This window comes from Dipodomys ordii, unplaced genomic scaffold (assembly GCF_000151885.1).
Source record: "Dipodomys ordii isolate 6190 unplaced genomic scaffold, Dord_2.0 Scaffold79, whole genome shotgun sequence".
Taxonomy (NCBI): domain Eukaryota; kingdom Metazoa; phylum Chordata; class Mammalia; order Rodentia; family Heteromyidae; genus Dipodomys; species Dipodomys ordii.
Window position 1 is genome coordinate 5178999 of NW_012267295.1, and position 18251 is coordinate 5197249.

The window sequence follows — 18251 nt, forward strand, 5'->3', positions numbered from 1 at the left end:
TCACAACTCCACTTCCAGGTTTTGAGTGGTTAATTGGAGATAAGAGTCTCACGGGGACTTTTCTGCCCTGGCTGGCTTCAAACTGCAATCCTCAGATCTTAGCCTCCTGAGTAGCTAGGATTATAGGTATGAGCTACCAGTGGCTGGCTTTTCTATTTTTTTTCTATATACTCTATAAATTTCTATATATTACATAAACTTTCATTTGTTTTCATATTGTTCTCTTGATCACTTCGTATATGATCTCACTGCTTATAGTTTTAATAGATAATAGATTATATCTTACTTTCAAGCTTTCTTCCTTCTTCTCCCCCCCCCCAACTCTTTGGAAATTTTCTCTACACAAATTAGAAAAGTGTTTCATCTACTTCTTTTTCCAGACATCCACTTCTGATTGAGAAAGACATTAGGAATATATTTATTTGGAGAAAGACTAATAGTAGTTCTATTTTATATTATTTCCTAAACTGTATGGTTTACATTAGACATTTTGATGCCCTACTCTTGATAGTATGTGTATGTATCTCTTCTTGGATTCTTTTCTGTTTCATATGTTTGTCCTTAAACTGGTAAGAAGAGTCTGTTTGGATACTATAGATTAATAGTGAGTCTTGAACAGATAATGTTATTAAAGTATCCAGTTTTTGTTCTTCTCTTTGAAAATTGTTTTAGCTATTCTATTGTAATTATATTCATTTTAATAACCATTTGTCAGTTCAAACAAAAGTGCCTGTGAGGTTGTGATGGGTATGTGGGAGTGGTGGCCATTTAAGAATATTAAGTGTTCTGATCCTGCATCTTTTTCATTTATACCAACCTTTATAAATTTGTTGTTTCTATAAAAATAAATAAATATAAATTTGTTTTTTTCTATAAAAATAAATTTGTTGTTTCATTTTATACAGCGTGAATGTTGTAATAATGGTTAAACCTTCCTCTAAAAAAAATAATAGCATGAGTTGGAAGCCAAGTGACTCATGCCTATAAATCCTAACTACTCGGGAAGCTGAGATATGAGTATCATAGTTCGAAGCCATCCCAGGCAGGAAATCATGAGACTCTTGTCTCCAATTAACTACCAAAAAGCACTACGTAGAGCAATGGCTCAAGTGGTAGAATGCTAGCCTTAAGCAAGAAAGCTCTAAGGGACAGCATCCAGGCTCTGAGTTCCAGCCCCAGGACCGGCACCAAAAAGAAAAGAACATGAGATCTTTCTCATGGATTCTGACCTAGTACTTAGTAGCTATCAAGGTCATGGAGAAAGGTCATGGAGATGATGTTTAGAAGATGTTCTAGAAAGCACAAGTTCCTGCCTCTTAGAGGGAGGAGATCGCCTCTCAAACTGAGAAGAAAGGATAATTGATATGAGAGGGAAAAACAGATGATTATTTTCTCATTTGGAAGAAGTGATGCTCATAGCTGGCAGGAAACCTAGTGACCGAAAGCTAGATTATTTTTTCTTTATACTGTGATGCTTGACACCTAGAGATTAAGTTTTAATAATACTCTTCTGGGGACTGGGAAGGTGGCTCACTGGTAGAGTGCTTGCCTCGCATGCATGAGGCCCTGGGTTTGATTCCTCAGCGCCTCATAAATAGAAAAAGCTGGAAGTGGCACTGTGGCTTTAGTGGTAGAGTGCTAGCCTTGCGCTAGGGACAGTGCCTAGGCCCAGAATTTAAGCCCTACAACTGACATAATAATAATAATAATACTCTTCTGAAGTCTACAGTCCATATTGTCTTGTTCTGAGACCTTTCAGTAGCATTCTCCCAGTTGCTGTGAATTGTAATTTGAAGGATTTTATCTCTTTCTCTTAGGTTTCTTCTTTAAGAATCACTAAAGAATTAGACCCCACTTGCAGTTTATTTTGTAAGAGAAATTTCTACCACCCCCAGTATTGGGATTGAACCAAGATTTCTTTCACCCATGCTAGGCAAGTTTAGCTCCAGGTTTGTTTTTTTTCTAATTTGGCTTAAAGGATTTTTTAAATACAGGTTTGAACTTAGGGCCTTATACTTGCTTAACTTGCTCACTTGACTGATGTTTTACCATCTGAGCCTCACCTCCAACCCTGCTTTTTGTTTGTTAATTTTGGAAATGGAGGTGTGTGGACTTAGGTGTACAGGCTGGCATAAAAACAAACTGCCATCCTTCAGATCTCAGCCTTCCAAATAGGATTACAAGCGTGAGCTGCTAGTGCCCAGCAAAGGAAACTTTTTACCTATGGCATCTGGTCAACTTTAATGTAGTCCTGGAAATATCTGATAGCCACAAATAGGCACAAGTTGGAGTGTGCATGTGTGTCTACTGAAGTATGTCTGTACAGGCATGTATAATAATTTTTCCCCAATCCTGGCAGTAAGTGTTCAGAGACTTTTGTATATTTACCTTTAGAGTAATTTATAATTAGAATTTAAATAACATTATTCTCCTTTTCTCTCTCATCTTTCTAGGGTAACCAGGAGCCAACAACAACTCCTGACGCAATGGTTCAGCCTTTTACTACCATCCCTTTTCCACCACCTCCGCAGAATGGAATTCCCACAGAATATGGAGTGCCACACACTCAGGACTATGCCGGCCAGACCAGTGAGCATAACCTAACGCTCTATGGGAACACACAAGCCCACGGAGAACAGAGCAGCAATTCACCCAGCACACAAAACGGATCTCTCACGGTATGTGACTTAGGAGTTGGATGTAAAGGATGCCACACTAAAGTCTTCCCTGAAATTAATTCAATAAACCCCTTTGAATTAATCTAGTGCTCATATTCCATTTCATAGTGTACATGTAACTTCAGTTCTACTCCAGGCATTGTGATCACGATATAGGGAGCTGGAATTAGACCTCCTAGTCATTGCCTAGGAGCTTTAATACATTATATATGGTAGTGAAAGTAAAGTTAGGAGGCTGGGAATGTGGCTTCATGGTAGAGCGCTTGTCTAGCATGCGTGAAGCCCTGGGTTCGATTCCTCAGTACCACATAAACAGAAAAAGCCAAAAGTGGCGCTGTGTCTCAAGGGGTAGGGTGCTAGCCTTGAGCTGAAGAACTCAGGGACAGTACCCAGGCCAGAGTTCAAGCTTCATGACCCGCCAAAAAAAAAGTAAAGTTAGGGGTATTGGCTCTTTTCTATCTCTCCAAGAACCTCCATGATGCCAAATCTCACAACGTCTGTCTCACCTACAGTCTCTCAAGGAGCATTCTCTTCCCTCCTCACCTCTAAATACTTGCCCTTTTGCTTTTCTGCCCTCCCAGCTTTTCTTCACAGCACTAGATATTTTGCTGGTTCCTTCTTTGTTCAAGTATTAAGTATTGCAGTGCTCCAAGATTGGGTCATGGAACACCTTTTCCTGTTCTATGTGTTCTCTCTCTGTAATTATACCACCTAATGTTACTCAAGCAACACCTAAGAACATAGGTGTTCCTAAGTCCTTCCTTCCTTCGTTCCTTCCTTCCAGCTACCCATGAGTACTGGGGCTTGTACTGGGTGTTGTCTTTTTGCCCTTTTTTTTTTTAATCAAGGCTATCCCTCTACCACTGGAGCCACAACTTCTCTTCTGGCTTTTTTGCTGGTTAATTGGAGATAAAAGTATCATGGACTTCCCTGTTCAGGCTGGCTTTGAAAGGGATACTCAGGTCTCAGCCTCCTGAGTAGCTAGGATTAACGGCATGAGACACCAGCACCTGGCCAATCTTTCTTAATATTCTTCATCTCTACTTGTAATCCATTAACAAGTCTTGGCAACTATGTTCCCAAACATTATACTACTTCACACTCTTCTTTTCATCTTACCACAGATGGGATAGCTTAGCTCTTTACCAGACTGCTTTAATCTCTCTGTGCCTTTGTTTGAGAAGGTACATGAAGTTAACAGTACCTGAAGAGACTGTTGGGAGATTTTGATTCAGGTATTATGTGTATCATCATCATCATCATTATCATTGTCACCACTCTAGTCCAGACTGTATCATGTCTTCCCTGTGTTACTGCTGCCTGACCTATCAGAAAATTTTTGTTTCTTAATTCAAATTATGCTATTTTCCTGCTTCATTCTAAAGGTTTTCTAACACAATTAAAGTCCAAACTTCATGCTTAGTTTTCTAGTCCCTAATCCTTCCCACCCATTTGACCTCACCTCTTACTACTTACTTGACAAAGTAAAAGGAAATGTCATAAGTTAACAATAGATATGTACCAACATGTTATTCTGTAAATTGTACTATGGAATTTTATTCCAAGAGTAACAAGATTCTGTACTCTCAGAAGAGCTATCTCTAGCTTTTAGATTTCATTTTTCCTTTTCTATTTCAGATTATCAGAAGAGAGCTTTATTCAAATTAAGGAACTTACAATATTTACTTCCAAACAGATTCTATTGCATAGAGGTTCTATTGCATAAAGATAGACTTAACCCACAAATACTTGCCATTTTTTCTTGTTAGATATTGGGCCCCTTCCCAAGAAGCACCTTTCTTTCTTGAAAGTTATTTTTTTCCACTGGTGATTATTTTTAAGAATAATTTTACACTTACTAAGTAATGGGCTATAATAGACATGTGTTTGCAGTCTAGTCATGACAAGTTAACAGATGAGGCTTTCTGTGGCATTTGTTTTGGCGTCACGAATGTACAGTCTGTATGATAGGCACTATTTCGAAATGATTTTTAAATGGTCATGGCAGTTTCAATGAAAGGAATGAGGAAGAAGTATAAAATATATGTCTGAGTCTTTGCAAAGTATTTTAGTTACTAAATGTAATTCTATACTAGTTATTGGTCTTTGTGTTTCCTATTCCTTTTTTATTTCTGTTGTCTACTTGTCAATTTTGGTTATGTCTTTCTAGGCATCTTATTTTATCTAATTTTATAATTTTGTTAGTAGAAAAGTATTCATAATAATACATAATCCTTTGGATTTTCTGTAGCCTTTGTAGTAATATCCCATGATTTAATTTTGATAATTTATGTCTTTTCTCCTTTTTTTAGGTCAGTCTAACTAAAGTTCATTAATTTTGCAAATCTTTCTAGAAAACCAGCTTTTGGCTTCAGTTGTTAAATTTTCCTACCCTTCCTTCTCTCCCACCCCATTAGTTTTTATTTTGTTGTTTTTCTGGTTCATATTTTGTTGATTTCCACTCTGCTCTTTACAGTTTGCTGCCTGACGCCTCTCTGGGTTTGATTTGACCTTATCTTTATAGCTCTTTGAGTTAGAAGTTAAGATGATTGATTTTAGGTTTTCTTCCTTTCTATGTTTGAAACTAAAGCTTACCTTAATTATCTTTCAGCTGGATCCCATAAAAGATTATAGATTATAGTTTCATTTTCATCTTATTCCTTTATTCTGTGATCTTGAATTAATAAAAATATGTTGCTTTTCAAATGTTTAAAAGATTTCCAAAGTTTCTTTTGTTATTTATAATTTAGTTTCTTTTACGATTTGAAAACATACTTTGTATGTTTGAAGTTCATTGAAATGTGCATGGTGTAGTAGAGGCTAAGCCACAAGACATTCCCAACCACTTTTCCCTCTTATCAGTATAAAAGTTCTTTGTCTGGAGTGATAGTTCCTGCCTTAACGTTGAAGTATTAGAGATTGAATTCAGAGCCTTGCAAATACTAAGCAAGCATTTTATGCTGAGAGCTTTGTCCCCAGTATCCCCTTCCCCTTTTAGTGCATTTCTTTTCTTTTCCTTTTTTCTTTCTTTTCTTTTCTTTTTTTTTTTTTTTTTTTTTCTTTTTTTTTTTTTTTTTTTTTGGTCAGTCCTAGGGCTTGAACTCTGGGCCTGGGCACAGCCCCTCAGCTCTTCAGCTCAAGGCTGGTGCTCTACCACTTGAGCCACAGTGCCACTTCCAGTTTTCCAGGCTGGCTTTTATCATATTTTGTTTTTGAGACTTAAGTTTCCTCACTGCTTTTCCCCAGGCTAGTCTGGACCTCAAGATCTTCGTGGTTCTACCTCCCAAAGTAGCTAGGATTTTAGCCTTATAGTCACCTTCACTCTCAGATTACTTTGGCCCTTTTTGTTTGTTGTCCCTGAGCTAGTGCCCTACTATTTGAGCCACAGCTTCACTTCTGGCTGTTTTTATGCTTAATTGGAGATGAGTCTCATGGTCTCTGCCTGGCTTTGAACTATGATTCTCAGATCTCAATCTCCTGAGTAGGATTACAGAAGTATCAGCATCAGACTACTTTGCCCCCCCCACTCCCCCAGCTTTTTTTTGTCCTTTTCTTTTTGGTACTAGGGATTGAACCCAAGACTGCACTTGGTAGCCAAGCGCTTTGCCACTTAGCTACATCCCAGCCAAATGCTTGTTGCTGTTTGCATGTCTTTTTCAAGCACCTGTTTCAATTTCTTTTAAAGCACATCTTATTTAAAAAGATAAACAAGGATCGAGGTTCAAAGCCAGCCCAGGCAGGAGAGACCGTGAGACTCTTATCTCCAATAAATCACCAGAAAACCGGAAGTGGTGCTGTAGCTCAAGTGGTAGAGTGCTAGCCTTGAGAAGAGCTGAGGGACAGCACCCAGGCCCAGAGTTCAAGCTCCACGACCAACAAAAATAAAAAATTAAAAAATAAACAAACAAATAGACTTACATACAACTGGGTCTTCTTTCTCCCCAGTTTGAAAATTTCTACCTTTCTATTGGTACGTATAGGTCATTTACATTTTACATTATTAATACAGGTAGACTTGCCATTTTCTATATTTTATCTTTTTGTTTCCTCTGTGCCATCTTATTGATTCATTAAAATTTTATTGTATCCATTAAATCCCTTTGTTTTTTTTATTAGTTGTTTATTTTTTGAAGGGAGGCATTTAGGTCTGGGTTTTGTTTTTTTTTATGAAGTTGGAAATTGAACCCAAGGCCTTTCACATGCTAGACAAGTGCTACCACACACAGTTTTTAATTTGTATTTTTTTGTGTTTTCTTTTATTTTTTCCTCTTTCTTTTTGTTCAAGACTTGGATTTGAACTCTTGATCTGAATGAAGCTTTCTCTCATTGTCTGACACTCTAGACAATGTCTCCTACCTCATGTTTTTGTATTTTCTTAATGCATGGTCAGAGATTACAATTTGGATTTATCATAACCTATGGAGGTATGTATTATTCTGGCAAAATATGATGCTTTACTACAGTATAGCTCCATGGACCACACTCTGTGCTATATTGTTGTGTGTATATATACATGTAGCAGACTATAGTCATGTATATATGTGTAAAGTACTTAAACATAGTAGAAATAAAACAATATAATTATTACTTTAAGTAATCTTAAGGTTATTTTTTAGTGCAGCTTAGATTCATATCAAAATTGAAGAGCAGTGCATATTCTGCACATATCTGTGCATGCACGTATGAGTGCACATACACATTCACTGTGGAATATTACATAGCCAGAGGAAAATGAAATCAACCCACTTACAGGAAAATGGTTGGCATTGGAAGACATAATGAATGAGAGAAAATGAGCTTCATTGTATTTCATCTAGGAGTGGATCTATTTTGAGGGGGGGTGGTCTTTTGAGATTTTTTCTATCTGTAGATTCATAACTTCCTCATCAAACTTCCGATGTTTTGACCTTAATTTTTTTTTACAAATATTTTTCTTTTTCCTTTTCTTCCTGGTTCTCATTACATATACATTGAGATACTTGGTGATTTCCCAGTCTTTTTCATTTTAAAATTTAATATAAATGTAAACAACCTGAATTTTTGTTCATTTTTTTCTGTCTTATTTCTTTGTCCTTTAAACTGAATTAATTTCTGTTGATCATTGTTTTTTTTTGTTCACTAATTTTTTTGTTCTGCCATCTCAGATCTGCAAATGGACTTATCTGATAAATTTCAGCTATACTTTTAAACTAGAATTTCCATTTACAATTTCTCTCTATTAAGTTTTTTTTAACCTCTCATTATACTTTCTTTTAGGTCTTTGAGTATATTTGTATTTAGTGCTTTGATGTCCTCTGCTCTATTCAGCCTTTAGGCCTAAGTCTATTTCTGATCACTACTTGCTTTCCTAAATCTGTGTTACACTTTCCTGTTACTTTGCATGGCTTATAAATTTTTTAATGAAAATTGTTCACTTAGTGACTGAAGGTTCTTTATTCTTCTGAAAGAAAAAACGAGAGCAAGTATATGTGAACTGAAGTCTGATTCCTAACCAGTGTGATGGCATTGATGTTTCTGTTCAGTGATTTTTTTTTCTTTGTTTCACTTTTAGCCTAGAGAAGATCATTCATGGCTACACAATCTAATGTAGGGCAGAGGCTGGGCTTGGTGCTTGGCACTTTAGAGCTGCCACCCTTTGTCCAACTAGTTGGGTGTTGAGAAGTAAATTCAAAGTTCATCTACTGCTCAAGTGTGCCTTCGAGTTTTCACTCTGCTGAGACCTCTCAGGTGTCTCCTTACCCATGTGGTTTCAGGTTATGAGGAAAGCCTGTCTAGTTCCTCCATGGTTCTTTTCCTTCCAGAATCTGCCTTCCATAATTTCGGCTGGTCCACCATGTAAGACCACAATTTCAAACTAGGAAAACTGTTCTCCTGTGAGGTCCTTACCAAGCTTGCCACTTTGGACGGACAAATCCATACGTTTTCTGTTCCTTTCACATTCCTCCTCCTCCATATGTTCTCAAGTCTTTCTCCCTCTCTAGAAGCAAAAGCTGCTGTCTTTCAAAGCCTAAGCATTAAGTCTTCACAAGGTCCTGTTGGTCTTACTCTACATTCTAGTATGTTTTAGGAAATATTTCTATGTATTGTTTGTCTTTGATTTGCAGAAACCTAAAATGGATGTTTTTGATTACTTTGTTCAGTTGTCATCTTGATTTGAGGAAAAGATGTGAACCTTCATTCACTGATCATCAAATTCAGAAGTCCATTCCTTCAACCATTCATTTTTACTATTTCTCACTGTACTTTTCTTTACCCTCAATACCTCTATTTCCCATTGTTTGAGGCTACAGGTGGTATATGTCTAGTAACACTGGTATGGTTAGGGGCAGGCTCTGCTTCTTAATATAAACATACACAGTTCAAACTATGTTCCTCATCCATATCAAAAACTTCACTGTATAATTTCATACATCAAGAAATTTGAGCTTTCAAAGAAATGTTGAAATAAAAATAGGACTTCATAGATTGTGAGTTCATTGGTGGTAAAAAAAAATAGCTGAGGACAAAATAAAAAATCCTTTGAATTGTACTTAAAAACAATAATAGCACATTGTCTCTAACTTTAGGAAGTTGTTAACAATAAAAGAGAAACTATTACTTATTTCTGATGTAAATACTCTATCTTTTAAAGTGTCCATTGGGACGTGATTATAAATTCTATGCTCTTATGCTATTTTGGGGGGGAGAACGTATTTGTACATGTGTATGCATATGTGTTTGAGAATGTGGTTTAGAGAGAGATTGAACAGTAGAGTAGTATATTATAAAACAGATCTAGCTGGGCACCAGTGGCTCATGCCTGTAATCCTAGGAGGCTGAGATCTGAGGATCATGGTTCAAAGCTAATCCAAGTCCAATTAATCAACAGAAAAGCCAAAATGGAGCTGTGACTCAGTGGTAGAGCACCAAGCCTTGAGCTAAAAAAAAAGAAAAAAAGAAGATCTAACAACTTTACATTAATCTACTACTTACATGGCAAAAAAGAACTAGCAATTCTTATGGTGAATTTAATAAGGCTTAAGTAGATGAAAGCAGTCTTTGCAAATTTATTAATGTTGTCTTAAATTTGTTTTAAAATTGCTTCCACAAATACTATATCTATGGTTTATAAAAACTTGGTGATGTGTTAGGGTTTTTAGAGGGGTGGGCAGTTCTATGTCCACACGCCCCACACTACCACTCTAATTCTCATTCAAACCCAATGAAAGAAGACTGTGGTGTGTGTGTGCGTGCATGTATTACTAGTCTTCTTACCAGGCCGTGAATATCTTGTCCCACTTAAAATAGGTGTCACATCTACTGCAAAGCCTTCCTATTCAAAGGTTTAGGATTCTCATTTAGAATCTGGTAGAATCCTAAGCTCATCACTTTTTGTGTAACTTAAAAGCTCTGGTGTTTTAAATTCACTTTTGTCTCCCATACTGTGAGCTTTTAAAGTAAAAATTATTTTGTATTCCTCTTTGTATCACGGATTTAAAAGGATAAGTGCCTGCCTGGAATGGATAGTTTCATAAGTGCTTTTTGAAGAAATATGAAGCAAGGTATAGGTGCGTGCTGGCAGCTCTCAGGACAGATTGCTGAGGCTTCTTGAGGTTAGTACTGATCTAGCCTTGTATTCTCGGAATTCAGACCTTATAGATGGTGATGAGAAAGAAAGTCAGTTCTCAATGTAGAGTTGGAGAGAAGGGAAGAATCAAAATGCCTTGGGATAAAAGTATGGATTTTCATTTGGCCAAAGTTTTGAATGGTTGAGACTAGGTGAGGGGAAGGTGAGAGAGGGGTCACTTGAGTACAAGTTGGCAAGAGTATTTGAGTGCCAGGCTGAGAAACAGGAAACTTATGGTAAATTTGGAGCAAGGAACCAAAGTATGCAGATGTGCTTGTAGAAGATGATCAGGTTCTATGTAGATCAGATGAATAGAGGAACAAAGCTCAAGGAATCCTCCACCTAGCTTCTCTATGGCACTTTTATGCTAGGGGCTCATAGTGAGTGGTTTAGGACTCAGGTACTGCTTCTTCCATTCCTTGATTAATGTGCAGCAGGCTGGGGAAGTGGCCTACAGCAGTGCTTTTCCCAGTGTGACTACAGCTCACTGACAGTTCCCAGGATTCATGAGGGCCACCTCGTCATACTATTTCCATAATAATACTGTCACAGTACTTGATATTTTTACCACATATATTGATTGACTTTTATCATCAGCCCTAAAGTCTTAAACTTAACCTAGTACCTAAGTATGAATCAAGGCAGTAGCACTGCACCATGCTGCTGGTGATGTTCTGCCCATCCTTTACCACTGGGAGCACACAGATTGAACAAAAAGATAAAATGTCCTTGAAGAATGTCCTTGAAGCGGGCACCGGTTGTTCATGCCTATAATCCTAGCTACTTAGGAGACTGAGAACTGAGGATTCTGGTTTGAAATCAGCCTGGGTAGAAAATTCCATGAGACCTTCAATAAACTACTCAGAAAAGCTGGAAGTGGTACTGTGGCTCAAATGGTAGAGCACTAGCCTTGAGCACAAAGAGGCTCAGGGACAGTGCCCAGACCGTGAGTGACAAATCACAGAACACCTCTGGTACTTTTAAAATATAAAGGAAAGTTTTATGTGATTGAGCTGTGACATGTAAGAAGCAAGTTTGAGCATTAGTTATATGTGATGCTTATTGTTTTGACTTCATGCCTAGTGTTCATGATGCTATTTTTGAAACTTAGTGGATTTCATATTTGTTTCATCTTGTCTTCATTTTGCTCAATTTGATTATTAGAAACATCATACTTTTTTAGAACATTGCTTCATAGCTTCCCCCTCTTTTTCTTTTTCTTTCTTTCTTTCTTTCTTTCTTTCTTTCTTTCTTTCTTTCTTTCTTTCTTTCTTTTTTTTTTTTTTGCTGTTTTTATATCACTTGGTTCAAATAGAGATTTGTCCTGAAACATCCACAAGAATTTTCTAGGGACTTCATTTCATCTTAATTATAATAATAGGAGCAGCAAGTTCTACTCTGGTATTAAAAGTATGTTGGTTTAATCGGCTCAACAAGCCATCCACCTTGGCATGTACTTCACAGAGAATGGTGAAAACATAAGGTCCTCAAATTGCCAGAGGAATACTTCAAAACAAATTATTGTTGCATACCTAGAATATGTCACACCTGTTTGGTGTTTATAAAAAAGTATTTAGGGGCTGGGAAGGTGGCTCAGTGGTAGAGCGCTTGCCTGCATGGCTGAGGCCCTGAGTTCGATTCCTCAGCACCACATAAGCAAAAAGAAAAAAGCCGGAAGTGGCGCTGTGGCTCAAGTGGTAGAGCGCTAGCCTTGAGCTGAAGAGCTGAGGGACAGCGCCCAGGCCCAGAGTTCAGGCCCCACAACTGGGCCCAAAAAAAAACTATGAACATAGTCATTGTTTTGAGGATTTAGTGGGGGGAAAGTAGATAAACATGCCTCAGATTTTGCAAAAGAGATTAGTGATTAAAAATGTATCCTCATATTCTTTCACTAAGGCTATAAATCTAGTGTTTATGTGTTGATGGTAGATTGACCTTTACTAGCAATTAGACTCTTAACTATGCCTTTACTCAGCACAGGAGGAAGGGTCATCTATAACAGAGTCAACTGGGACAGAAACAAGGAGACCGGAAAGTATAAATTTGTTAAGATTAACAAGAATCTAATTGTTTTTAGGCAAATTGTCACCATTGTGTTCCTCCTGTTCATAAATATCTTCATATACTTTGACAACTGAGTAGTAATAAACTATAATAAAGGGAATGGGAGGTTAAAATGCTGGTTTTCATCCTTAAGAGTATGAGGTAGATCAAAAGATGTGTTGACCTTCAGAACAAGCATAACAGACTTTGTTTTCCAAGTAGAAAGGTCTCAAATACAGTATTCTCACAATAAAAAACTTATTAAAAAAAAAAGAAAGGTCTCAAATGTTTATTAAGGATCTAAGGTACTATTTTCACCTCTCCCTTTTGCCAAAACATGTCCTGTGATCTTCAGCAAGTCAGTATTTTTGTGTCTGTATTACAATTTTGCTCATTTAGTACAAACATTCAAAAAATCTAAATTTTGTTTGTAGAGTATAACATTTCAAATATATATACGGTTTTTCTCTTTGAAGAGACAATTATCATTTTTTCTTACACATACTTTTTTGGGGGAGAGGAGGTCCTGTTCTGGGGTTTGAACAAAGGGGCCTGGGCACTAATTTTTTTTTTATTTTTTTATTTTTTTGCTAAAGTCTAGCATTCTACTACACGAGCCACAGTTCCACGTCGGGCTTTTTTTTGGTAGTTAAGAGATAAGAGGGTTTGGAGTGCTAGTATAATGGTTCACACCTGTAATTCTAGCTACTCTAGAGGCTGAGATCTGAGGATTGTGGTTCAAAGCCAGCCCAGAGGAAAAAGTCCATGAGACTCTTCATCTCCAATAAACCACTGTGATTCAAAGTGGTAGAGCTCTAGCCTTGAGCAAAAGAGCTCAGAGACAGCACTCAGGCCCTGAGTTCAAGCCCCTGGACCAACCAAAAAAAGAGAGAGGGAGGCGGGTTGGAGGCATGACTCAGTTGGTAGAATGCTAGCCAGTGAGTAAATGTGTCAAGTACCAAGTTCAAGTCCTGGTCTCAAACTTTTAAAGCGAGGTGGGGAAGGAGTCTCAGGGACTTTTCTGCCCATGCTGATGCTGTCTTTGAACCACTATCTTCATATCTCAGCCTCCTCAGTAGCTAGGATTACAGGTATGAACCACTGGCACCTGGCACACATACTATGAGAATGATTGTGATAAAGAAAGACCTCAGTTATTTTCTATAATTATGTTTATTTTTTGTTTGACATTGCTTACTTTCTTCAGCAGACAGACGGTGGAGCCCAGACAGATGGCCAGCAGTCACAGACACAAAGTAATGAAAATTCAGAGAGTAAATCTACCCCTAAGCGACTACATGTTTCTAATATTCCTTTTCGCTTCCGGGACCCTGACCTCCGGCAAATGTTTGGGGTAAGTCTCTGAGGTCCTTTTGTGGATTCTAAAATGGAATTTTTTGCACTGTATGTGTATTAATCATTAGTATTTTAGAATTAAACTGCAAAGGAAATGAGTAAGGCCCTGAGGAAAATCAATATTGTTATCAGTCTTAAGAACCGTTTTCTGCCACCCATCTTGCTTTAGATGTTAGCCTTGCAGGTTGTCATAGACACAGGTGGCCATTCCTTGAGAGGTGAGACTTTCAAGATATACTCTGCATATAGCTTCTACCTTTTGCAATTTTGCAAGAGCTATGAACAATCCAACTTAGTAATAAGCACATATCTATGTTACCATTTCTATAGGCTATATATTTCATCATACTTAAACATTTTCTGACATTAACAATGATTCCATTTACTTGCTCCTTTAATATTTCTACAGTAAGAATAATCTTACACCTGCAATGTAAAACAGATAAAGACACAAAACCAAAATAATTCTATTGTTAGGTAGCTAAATAGTAGACTAAGGTTACACAAAGTCTGAGCACACTTTCATGAGAGATCTGTATATGAAGACAGAATTTTTTTTTTGCCAGTCTTGGGGCTTGTATTCAGGGCCTGTGCACTGTCCTTGAGCCTCTTTGTGTTCAAAGCTAGTGCTCTACCACTTGAGCCACAGCACTACTTCTGGCTTTTTCCAAGTAGTTTATTGAGGATAAGAGTCTCACAGACTTTCCTGCCCAGGCTGGCTTTGAACTGCAATCCTCAGATCTCAGTCTCCTGAGTAGCTAGGATTACAGGCATGAGCCATCAGAGCCTAGCTGAGACAAAACTTCTTTAATCATTACTTGAATGGGCAAGTATGTATAGTAAACATCCAGGTATCTTTCTGGATCACACAACCCTTGGAGTACTGAACTTTTACCTATTATCTGTTTCACTTGGATTTCAAACCAGTCTCTACAAAAGTGAGAATATGTATCTTTGGCATTCATTTAGACTTGCCTTACCTAATTATGGTATGATGACATATATATTATAGATAGATAGATGGATAGATAGATAGATAGACAGACAGACATAAATTAGCTAGGCCTGTGGGAAAGCCTGGAAGGCCATGAACCAATGCTGAATTGGTGGGATTGCAGATGATCTTTATTTTCTGTTTTCCTTTTCCCTGTTCATATTTTGTAATTTTTATACAATGAATGTTATTTACTTGTATAATTTTTAATGGGAAGGGGAAGACAGCCTTCAACAGTATATTATTCTACTTTGCTAGGATTTAATTTTAAAATTGAGACATTTAAAAAATTAGACCAGTGATTAGAAAATCACTAGTTCTTATTGACATGAAGCAGCACATAATAGGGAAGTACTGTGAGTTACAGTTACTGTCTCCCAACAGTGGCTCTCACATAGGCATGGATAGTGAGTAAGGGAGGACACTGAAGCAGAGGAAGAGGCGAAAAAACAACCACCGGCTCAGTGATGGGGATAAGCCAGAAACTGACACATAGAAACATAGGTACTAAAGACATACTAGTTTAAAGAAGAAGGAAAGACCCTCCATTTTAGAAAAGAAAGTTTTATGCCAATAAAAAGCTCACCATAAGTAAATGTTTTTATTTTTGTCTCTGCAGCAATTTGGCAAAATCCTAGATGTAGAAATAATCTTTAATGAGCGTGGTTCTAAGGTAAGATCTGTTTCCACATCAAGTTGTATGCTTCATTTCTTTTTGAACTTTGTTTTAAACAGTAGGTGTTCACAAAGCATAGGCAGTTTTTCAAGCCTGTATGCAAGATTATCCCCTGTGTCCACCTTGAGCTAGATTTATCTCTGAAAAGAGGCTGCAACATGGCCGAACTATACCCAAATGTCCAAATTGGGAGGGAAATGAGAAATAGAGAAGTTAGAGGGAAGTGTAGAAGTGTAGAGGACAGGATACAGAACAGTGTGGTCCTTGATTGGACTTAGATTCAGCTGCCTTATTTTAAAGGAAGAAAGGAGCCTAGAAAAGTGAAGCTGTATGTTGTGAATTCTGTCAGAACAATGCAGCTTTATAAAATGCAGCTTTGAAATAGCATACTTAGAGCAAATTTAATGGCTATTTCTTCCAGTTATTCAATTCATTTGCGTTCACTTTGAACTAAATTTTGGCAAGGCTCACGATGAGTAGTGAGTTGGTATTCACTAGTACCATTTCTGCCGTCAGTCACCCCCAGGTGGGTAAGCTCTGGGATATGGAGGCACTCAGTCACACACAGCTAGACTTTACATTAAAATAAAAGTAGTCACAGTGTGCAAGCTGATGTGTGTATTCTTTCCTAAGTATGTTCTACATAAGAACTAACCCTCTTAGTTAAAAATTATTTTTCCTATTAGTGATTTTTAAATTAATTTTTAGTTGGTCATATCTGCTGAACCTGGAAAACAGCTCTTTGCTATGATTAAATCTTCTAAGGATGTAGTTTGAGGAAGAAAGCTAAGTAAACTCTCAATAAATGAGTTATTTTTTACCTCTCTTCAATTTCCTACTCCAAATCCACCACATTGTGGGAATTAATAACATACATGATGGTGTACACCTCCTGTCCCTTCTGTACTAACACAAGTTGAATACATTGTTCTAATGTTTCTGATTGTTATTCCCTTATAGACTGTGTCAACACTAAAAATGTTTAATTCTGGCTAGAACAATTATTTGTTAATTATTAAAGAGGTAATTTTCAGCTCTCAATTAAAAAAAGATTAATATGTCTATACAGAACTTTCTCCAACACTTTACTTGGTAAGTATGTTAAAGTGAAATCTATTTGCTGCAACCAGTAAAAAGTATGGTCATTTATTGTCCCATTTCTGCTTGTTATTTTCTCACAGTGGATTCCTAGTCCTTTGTTTAGTTCAAATTTATTTTTTATGAAGTGGTCAGCTACAAGGTGAGAAAATGATGTGGTTTAGTGAATAGGAGTACATGAATGTGAAACAAATTGATGAAGATTATTGACCACGCTTCACATGTTATAGTAATATGAAATATTTTTGGTTTTGATTGCATACACTTAAATAATCCTAACTAGGTTCTAACTACCAGAACCCCAATACAGTTTCATCAGGCATTGAAGACTTGCTCCTTATCAAGAAAATAATTTCATTGATCTATTGTGAAGCAAAGGAAATTGATCTTAAGGCTTCTTTCATTGACTTTGAGGATTTGTCTGCCTCTAAATCTACCTTATCCAGTTACTTCTCCCATATTTTAAAATAATAACACAAGCCTTCCTTTTCCTTCTGGGGAACCTGAAGGTATATGTGGTGTCCTTACTGCCCCTGGTTTCTTTGGGCTGCAGTAGTATAGATGATGTACTAATTGGCAGTACATGAAAAACAAAGCACAGAATTCACAACTGCCCAGATTGGCCTTTCAGGAATGTGGACCTTGGTTTTGTCCTTCTCCTTCCTCACTGTTATCTAAAGACTAAATCTTTCCCCCGAGTGAATTCTCTGGAAGTGTTTTGAGACCTCTGAGTGAGATTTACTTTGAAGTCAGCCAGACCCAAAGATACCTTCTTTGAGATCCTCCTAAGAGAAATTAATGAATGCTTTTATTTTTGTGACTTAAATTTAATATCTCATTTCTCTTAAATGTTTTAGGTTGACTATAAAATTATAGCATCTCAAACCAGAGAAAAGAAGGCATTATGTGGTCCTGTTGTTTTAGTTAGGTGTTGTTCTGACTTTTAAATAGTGTTTTTCTGTTCCAAAATTAGCTTTATTGATTTTTTTTGAAGCAGATGGAGAAAAACTAGTCAACAAATAAATCTGAGATAAGTAATTAGTACTTAATCGGATTGCTCCAAAACAGAAAGTATTTATTTCTTCACCATAAATTTTTTATGTGTATGGTTCTGAGGACCAAACACAAGATTGTGCGCATGTTAAGTAAGCACTATGCCACTGAGCTATTCCTAGCCCCACATCTTTTGTGTGTGTGTATGTGTGTGTGAGTGTGTGTGTGTGTGTGTGTATGTATGTGTGTTGGTCCTGGGGCCTGAATTCAGGGCCTGGGCACTATACCAGAGCTTTTTGCTCAAGGCCTGCACTGGTTTGAGCCATAGCTCCACCTCTGGCTTTTTGGGAATTAATTGGAGATAAGAGTCACAGACTAAACTGTGATCCTCTTATCTCAGCCTCCTGAGTAGCTAGGATTATAGGCACCCAGCTCTCATCTTTTATGAGGCTGAAGTGAACCGTGTTGCACTGCCACATCCACACACTTTGTCACCAGAATTCCACCTCATCCAGCTCCTGCCTACAGAGTAGAATTACTGTCTTCCACAAAGGACTTAATGTCCTCCTTTTTTTTATTACTGACCTCTTTTATTTGGTCTTCATTTGGTTTTTCCTTACCTAAATTAAGAAATGGAGATAATATATACACACATCATACACATACATTCAAATTACCTCAAACGCAAATACTGTGCTGTGATTTTTTTGCCCATTACCATGACTTTTTATTTCACAAAAGGGGAGTTACTTATTCCTTTCAAAATGTACTCAAAATACTTTCCTTGAAGCTGCACTAAGTAGGTCT

General features: G+C 37.2%; 1 protein-coding gene across 8 annotated transcripts in view; it reads left to right on the plus strand.

The window, feature by feature from the left end:
• The window catches only part of Rbfox2 (RNA binding protein, fox-1 homolog (C. elegans) 2), a 237058-nt gene that overhangs the window by 187082 nt on the left and 31725 nt on the right, over nt 1-18251 (plus strand). For 5 of the 8 annotated variants that reach the window (XM_013024892.1, XM_013024894.1, XM_013024900.1 and 2 more), the window contains 3 exons: nt 2454-2678; nt 13535-13681; nt 15297-15350. In XM_013024892.1, coding sequence (XP_012880346.1) covers nt 2454-2678; nt 13535-13681; nt 15297-15350 — 426 coding nt within the window. The remainder of the gene's footprint in view (nt 1-2453; nt 2679-13534; nt 13682-15296; nt 15351-18251) is intronic. The other 3 variants (XM_013024893.1, XM_013024896.1, XM_013024899.1) reach the window with 1 other exon arrangement.